The 7630-nt window shown below is 70.0% G+C and overlaps 1 protein-coding gene across 1 annotated transcript; it reads left to right on the forward strand.

Moving 5' to 3' along the window:
* Positions 1 to 1440: 1440 nt before the first annotated feature.
* Positions 1441 to 7408, forward strand: SAPCD2 (suppressor APC domain containing 2). Its single transcript, XM_068988704.1, has 6 exons — positions 1441 to 2017; positions 4597 to 4709; positions 5704 to 5850; positions 6127 to 6234; positions 6320 to 6430; positions 7280 to 7408. The coding sequence occupies exons 1-6, from the start codon at positions 1441 to 1443 to the stop codon at positions 7406 to 7408; spliced, it is 1185 nt and encodes a 394-aa protein (XP_068844805.1).
* Positions 7409 to 7630: the final 222 nt, after the last annotated feature.

Raw genomic sequence — 7630 nt, forward strand, 5'->3', positions numbered from 1 at the left:
TGGGGTGACTCTAGGCTCACAGCTTTCTAGGTACCCCCCAAATTCCTCACCATTAAAAGAGTCCTCACTTTGAGGGATAACCCCAGGGGAGAAGAGGACCCAGGACACTCCCTGGCCAAGGCAGCTGCCCTTACAACAGCTTGAGACTCAGACCAGTGCCTGGGGCCCAAGGACACAGAGGCACAGGTAGGCAGGCCAGCCAGAGTGTGGGGCCCATAGCCAAGAGCCTGTCTGGAGGAGGTGGTCGTCAACTTTTTGTCCTTTTACCCCCCAAGGTGAACAGTCTTCTTCTAAAGCAGCAGATAACTCATGTGCTCTGCTCAGTGGCAAAGTGGGTATCAGTTACGTGGAGAAGACCATCAGTGGAGAAAAGGGATCAGGACAGGACCTCAGGGCGGGCTATGGGGAAGGCAGGGTCCCAAGCAGACAGCATCTCGGGTCCTTCCCTGATTTGGGGAAGGTCCCATCAGTGGGCCTGAGGTGAGTCCCTCCCAGACTGACCAGACAGAGTGACCAGGGAATGAAGCAGGGGCAGTGGGCAGGGGTGGGAGGGGGTGCACAGGCCTTCCTAGCTGGCTTCAGGAGGCCATGTGTGCCCTGGTTGCAGCTGGAGGGGGTGTCCGGCCAGAGGAAGGGGCCGGAGCAGAAGGACCTTGTGAGCACACGGGAATCTGGGGACACAGAAAAGTGGCTTTGTCCTGCGGCTGGCAGGAAAGGCCAAGCTGTCCCGAGGGGCCGGCGGAGGAGCGAGCAGCGGTGGGGACAGAGGCTTCTGTGATCGGAAGCGCCCAGCTGGCTGGAGCCCACAATCCCCTTGGGGCCCGCCTGGCGCAAGAGAAAGGAGCCCCAGGGCTGCGCCGAGGGACACTCAGTGAAGAGCGCGCGGGGCAGATCTAGGGGAAAGGGGGGTCCCTGGAGGGTTGCTCGCCTCCTTATCCCGGGAGGCCACCTGGGGACAGGTTACCGCCAGCCCCGGGCCTGCCTCCGAAAGGTGGGCTGGGCGGCCAGAGCCAACGAGGTCAGGACCGCGGAGGGAGCGGCCGAAGTGGTTGGGGCTGGGGAGTCTACCGGGGCGCTCGGGGGTCCCGCCCCCACCCGCAAGCCCGAGAGGGAGGCGGACTTGGGGGACCCCGCCCCCTGCCCGCCGGGCGCCTCCGCGCGCCCCCGGCCCCTCTGGGCACGGCGGGAGCGCGCGAGCCACCGGCCTCTCCACCCGAAAATCAAACCGGGGCTGCCGGCTTCTCAGCCAATCAGAGAGGAGACGAGCTAGCCTCGGCCAATGGCCGCCGCGAATGCTAATAAGCGCTGACGCCACGGTGAGGCCCATTCAAAAAGTCGCCGCTATTGTCGGGGCGGGTCGCGCGCCGCCGGGCCCGCCGTCGGGCCGCGCGGGGACCGAGCCGGGGCGGCCTGAGGCCTGAGCGCTGCGGGCGGGCGCCCATGGCCGGAGCCGCCATGGCCGAGCCGGGCGGCGGGCCGCCTCCCGCGCCCGGCACGGAGGGGCTGCCGCGCGCCTTCCTGCAGAGCCTGCGCACGCTCTTCGACATCCTGGACGACCGGCGGCGCGGCCTGGTGCACCTGCGGGAGATCGAGTCCCGCTGGCGGGGCGCCGAGGCGCGCGAGCTGCCCCGCGGCGTGCTCGAGGGCCTGCGCCAGGTGGCCCCAGCCAGCGGCTACTTAACCTTCGAGCGCTTCGTGGCCGGCCTGCGCACCGCGCTGCCGAGCGCCGACGGCGACACGCGGGCCCCCGCGCGCGCCCCGGCCCGGGGAGGCTGCTCGGCGCGGCCCGGGGGCCAGCCGCCGCCCCCGCGCCTGGTGTTCGCGCCGGCCGACGAGCCGCGGACCGTCCTGGAGAGGAAGCCCCTGCCCCTGGGCGCGCGCCCCCCGCCGGCTGGCCCAGGCGTCGCGAGTCGGAACCTGGAGAAGCCGTGCGGCCTGGCGGAGGCGGCGCCCGGTCCGGCGGAGCCCGAGCGGCCCCAGGGCGCGGCACTGGAGCGGAGCCCGAGCAAGGACACTGGTGAGTGGGGGCGGCCCCTGGGCCCGCCCGGAGCTCCCCGCGGGCGTGTAAACCTGGGTCTCCCCGCTGCCTGGAGGAAAAGAAGTTCCTCCGCGCCTCGGGTGCTCGGGGACCCGGCCAAGGAGCTGGTGGGAGCCCCCGCAGACCCCACCAGGAGCCCACTCCAAGCTAAACCCGAGCGGGGAGCCTTTTCGGTCTGAGGGCTCTCCACCTCAGTATTTGCCCACACCTAGGGACACCCGGGCCCTTGGGCTCGTCTGGTGACTCAGGCAGAGGCAATTCTCACTGGTGTCAAGGGAGGGTCCCCAGACTGTGAAGGGCCTTTGCTGCCTGCTTGGGTCCTTCTCGGTCTAGCAGCTCGGGGAGAGGCCTGGGCGGACCGCCCCCTTGAGACCAGGGCAGGCGGGAGCTGCCAGACGTGGTGCAGGAGGACCTGGCCCGAGAAAGGGCAGAGAGTGGAGGGTCTCCAGCCGAGTCTTCCAGGCCTGGAGCCTTGGCGCCTCTGACACCTCGGCGGAATCAACCACAGCCCCTGGGGATGGCCCAGCTTCTGGTCCAGTTGGCAGGGACAGGACATGACTGAATGGTCCCCTGTTTATCCCCCAGAGAGCCTGCCCTGGGAACAAGACTGGCATTATCCGGGGGTGGGGGGCGGGGGCGGGGGCGGGGCGCCCTTCGGCCTATTCAGCCTGTGCAGATGCAGGCCTACCGCTGGGCAGCTGTGGCCGTTTCTGTGCTGCCCACCGCTCTGCCAGCCTTGCTGGACCCCATGCCCAGGCTCAGACATACTCCCCAACCCCGTGACTGCCAGCTGGAGCTGCGGTGGCCCCCGCCTGCCTGTCGAGCTCCAGGCTCCTCGCTGCCCAGCCTCCGCATCCCCCCGGGTGTGAGGGGAAGCGGGCTTCTGGGCGTGCGGCCCTGAGTGCGGGCCCGGTGCCGTCCGCGTGCTTGCGTGCGGTTGGGAATTAGCCGTGGGACTGGGGTTTGCAGCCTCAGGCCTGTCATCGCACCAGGTCCGTCACTGCGGTCCTCTGAGGTCCAGTTCCGGCGTCCACTGTCACCTTTGACCAGCGGAGGCCCAGACGGGGCTCGTGACATACTGTTTGGGTGCAAAACCTGGAGGTCCGAGAACCCTTAGCACCCCAGGAAGAGAAAGGTGCCCCACGTTCACAGCCCCCAAGCCCTCCCCAGTGTCCAGGCCCTCCTTCCTGTTCCGTGTTGGGGTTCAGCATGCATCGCAGGCTGGCTTGAGCTCCGTAGGTACAGGCTGCTAGATCCCGCTTGGACGGGATGGGATGGGGTGGGGTGGGGTCAGGGATGCCTCTGCCTGCTGGGCCTCCAGCCTGCTGTCATCTGGGGGCCCTGGGCCACCCTGCAAACCTGGTGGTGCTGGCCAGCTCAGGTGTCCCGGGGTGCCCCCAGCATCCCTCTGCTGTGTCTTTTCTGCCTGCAGCGCAGCTCGGCAGGTTGGAACATGAACTCAGCCTGCCTGGAGCCGGTCTGCCAGGGCTGGCTGGTTGGAGCTGGTCTGCCACAGCTGGCTGGTGGCCCACATGGCCACCTGGTGCCAGCCCTCTGGGCGTGTCCCTGTCAGACATGCCTGTGCCCACTGCCGTGCCAGGCAGGGCATAGGGCTCGGGAGCCCAGGGAGGGCCCCCTCTTCGCCTGCACCCTCTCCCCACTCACGGGCAGCCTTGCTCGCCCTCCCTGTCCTCCAGGGAAGCTGGTGGCCCTCCAGAGGCCTGCCCCGGGAAGCACCTGGCTTTCTGGCCCCACGGCAACTCTGCGGGGGGCTGTGTGTGCGTAGGAGTTTCTGCTGGGGCTCCACTGGTGCAGGTGTGCAGGGGTCAAGCTGCAGTCTCCTTCCTGGGAGAATGCTGGGCTCTGCTGCCTGAGCCCTGCGTTCCTCCTGCTTGAACTCCCTGTGTGCTAAGTCGCTCCAGGCGTGTCTGACTCTTTGCAGCCCCATGGACTGTAGCCCGCCGGGCTCCTCTGTCCCTGGAGTTCTCCAGGCAAGAATGCTGGAGTGGGCTGCCATGGCCTCCTCCAGGGGATCTTCCCGACCCAGGAATTGAACCGAGTCTTTTTGTGTCTCCTGCATTGGCTGGAGGGTTCTTAACCACCAGCGCCACCTGGGAAGCCCCAGTCACCCTTAAAGGGCCCCGGGCGGACAAGGAGAGAATTGTGGAGGCCAGAGGTCACCTCACTGGCTCCGAGGTCAGCAGCCTTTGAGCCCTTGAGGTATGGGCCCTTGGTGTGCAGAGATGAATTAGATGGAGCCCCCTGCCTTCCAGGAGCTCGTACAGGGGGGGCGAGTGCAAACCTGAGCCTCAGTGGCTGCACAGCCATCTGCACGGCAGGTGTGAGGGCTGAGAGAGGACCAGGCTCCAGCCAGGCCCCGGCAGGGTGTGGTCCAGGGAGGCTCTGGATCGCTGAGGATCCCAGAGGCATGCAGGGCTGGGCACCTGGCTTTGTGCAGCTAGGGTTGGTTGGGGGTGGGTCTGGGATGGATGTTTGGGGGTTTGGGGGAGTCAAGCTTGCCTCATGGGAAGTGAGCCAGGCTCTCACCTCTGCTGCAGGAGCAGTGACCTGCAGGGCCCAGGAACTCGGCACGGGGGACGCCCACTGGGGGCCCCGTGCCCGAGGGGAACGGCGGAGGCACACCATCACCAACGGCGTGGACTGCGCCCTGGTGAGTAGGGGCCCAGGGGCTCTACCGTCTTGCCTGGGTTTGGACTTGGCCCCCACACGCGTGGTTTCCTGGACCATTCCTCTGCCTGGGAGGGGACCCTGTGGCAGGAACGTCGGCGGTTCTAAACCTCAGTTCCCATCCTGGTTTGAACCCACTTGGGAGCTGGCCCACAGTCAGGTCAAGAGGTCCTTTGGTCAGCCCCTCCCCAGCACCGCACTGGACCCTACCTGCTTCCCTTCCCTGGCACATCAGGCTAGCCCACCCGCTGAGAGTGACCACGTGCCATAAAGAGGGGGGAAGATGCCCTTGGGAACCCTGTGTGCAGAGGCCAAGGAAGGCCAAGACTGCCCCCGGTCCCGGGAGGAGGAGCCGGGCTGTGCTCCCCGTGCAGAGGCGCACAAGCGCTCCTGTTGGTACCGGGCTGCGTGAGTGCAGCTGTGTTGAGCGGGGGTGTGTGCTCGGGAGTGTGAGTGTGGGCCGTTAGGAGTTCCAGGCACAGGCAGGTGCAGGCTGTCCTGTCCTGCTGTGTGCCTGTGTGCAGCATGGCACATGCCCGTGTGGTGCCCGTGGGTGACGAAGCCCGTGCCCGTGTGGTGCCCATGGGTGACGCAGCCCGTGCCCGTGTGGTGCCCGTGGGTGACGCAGCCCGTGCCTGTGTGGTGCCCGTGGGTGATGGAGCGTGTGCCCGTGTGGTGCCGTGGGTGACGCAGCCCGTGCCCGTGTGGTGCCCGTGGGTGACGCAGCCCGTGCCCGTGTGGTGCCCGTGGGTGACGCAGCATGTGCCCGTGGGTGACGCAGCCCGTGCCCGTGTGGTGCCCGTGGGTGACGCAGCCCGTGCCTGTGGGTGACGCGGCCCATGCCCGTGTGGTGCCCCTGGGTGATGCAGCCCGTGCCCGTGGGTGACGCAGCCCGTGCCCGTGTGGTGCCTGTGGGTGACGCAGCCCGTGCCCGTGTGGTGCCCGTGGGTGACGCAGCGTGTGCCCGTGTGTGGCAGCTGAAGCAGATGAGGGAGCTGCAGCAGGAGCAGGAGGTGCTGCTGCAGGGTCTGGAGATGATGGCGCGGGGCCGGGAGTGGTGCCAGCAGCAGCTGCAGCGCCTGCAGGAGCGCCAGCGCCACCTGGGCCCGAGCCGGGCCAGCTCGGTGAGTGACACTGTCCCTGGGCCTGTCTCCACCCCCACCCCTGGGCACAGCGACCCGTCCCCCACAGTGATCCCCTGCCCAGGTGGGCAGAGGACAGTGGGTGCCCCTCTACCCAGAGTGCTGGGCCACCCCTCCCTGCCGTGATACTCCCCACCTGTGACGCTCCTGGGCTCCCCGCCCACAGGGCCGCCCCTGGGGACCCCCCGGGACCCCTGGGCCTCCCTGCACCCCCGGGCTGGCCCTGCTCCCTGACCGCCCCTCTGTGCTCTCCTCCAGGACCTCGGGGCTGAGGGCAGCCCCCGCCTGCTGGGGCAGCTGCTGCCTAAAGTGCAGGAGGTGGCCCGGTGCCTGGGGGAGCTGCTGGCCGCAGCCTGTGCTGCCAGGGTGAGTGCCTCCCAGCCCAGCTCGTGCCACCCTCGCCCTCACCCTAGCGGCTGTGCCAGGCCTGCCTGACCGTGCCCTCCTGTAGGCTCTGCCCTCGTCCTCCTCGGGGCCCCCGGGCCCTGTGTCACCCTCGGCCCCCAACTGGCAGCAGCAGACCATCCTCATGCTGAAGGAGCAGAACCGGCTCCTGACCCAGGTGGGCAGGGGCGGGGGGTGCTGCTGGGGGGCGGGGCGGGGGGGTGCTGCTGGGGGGCGGGGGCGGGGGTGGGGGTGCTGCTGGGGGGCGGGGGCGGGGGCGGGGGTGCTGCTGGGGGGCGGGGGCGGGGGCTGGGGGGTGCTGCTGGGGGGGCGGGGGCGGGGGCTGGGGGGTGCTGCTGGGGGGCGGGGCGGGGGCGGGGGGTGGGCGGGGGCTGGAAGCAGAATGCGGGAGGGGGCGGGGGCTGGGGGTGGGGGGTGCTGCTGGGGGGCGGGGCGGGGGGGGTGCTGCTGGGGGGCGGGGCGGGGGGGGTGCTGCTGGGGGGCGGGGTCGGGGGTGGGGGTGCTGCTGGGGGGCGGGGGCTGGGGGGTGCTGCTGGGGGGCGGGGTGGGGCGGGGCGGGGCGGGGGCGGGGGGTGGGCGGGGGCTGGAAGCAGAATGCGGGAGGGGGCGGGGGCTGGGGGTGGGGGGTGCTGCTGGGGGGCGGGGGCGGGGGCGGGGGCGGGGGCGGGGGCGGGGGCGGGGGCCGGGGCGGGGGCCGGGGCGGGGGCCGGGGCGGGGGCCGGGGCGGGTGCGGGCAGGGGCTGGAGGTGAGATGCGGTTCCGGTGCCGGTGCCGGTGGGATGGGAGCTGGAGGCGGGATGCGGTCAGGTGCAGGTGGGAGCTGGGGGCAGGATGTGGTCTGGGGCCGGCAGGGGGCTGGCGGCGGGGTGCGGGCGGGGGGCTGGGGGCGGGGGGTGCGGATGCTGTCCCGGTGTGGATGGGGGCTGGAAGGCGGGATGCGGTCCCCAGTGCGGGCAGGGGCTGGGGGGCCCTGGCCAGGCCCTGACCGCCCCCCCCCCCCCACCAGGAGGTGACCGACAAGAGTGAGAGGATCACGCAGCTGGAGCAGGAGAAGTCTGCCCTCATCAAGCAGCTGTTTGAGGCCCGCGCCCTCAGCCAACAGGACGCCGGGCCCCTGGACTCCACCTTCATGTAGCTGGCCCCGGGCACAGATAGAGGACCTTGCCGCCTGGCCGGTCTCTCAGCTCCGGGCGGGGGGGCACTTCTTGGCCCCCCCTCTGAGGCAAAGGTGCCTGGACACCTGCCTGGACGTCGCCTCCCTCCTCTCTTCTGATCTGGGCTTTGGGGCTGGCAGGGTGGGAGACTCCATCGTGCCAACGCCCAGCCTGGAGCCGCCGCCACTGTCGGTGGGGAGGGG

The sequence above is a fragment of the Capricornis sumatraensis genome, chromosome 1, assembly GCF_032405125.1.
Source record: "Capricornis sumatraensis isolate serow.1 chromosome 1, serow.2, whole genome shotgun sequence".
Classification (NCBI taxonomy): domain Eukaryota; kingdom Metazoa; phylum Chordata; class Mammalia; order Artiodactyla; family Bovidae; genus Capricornis; species Capricornis sumatraensis.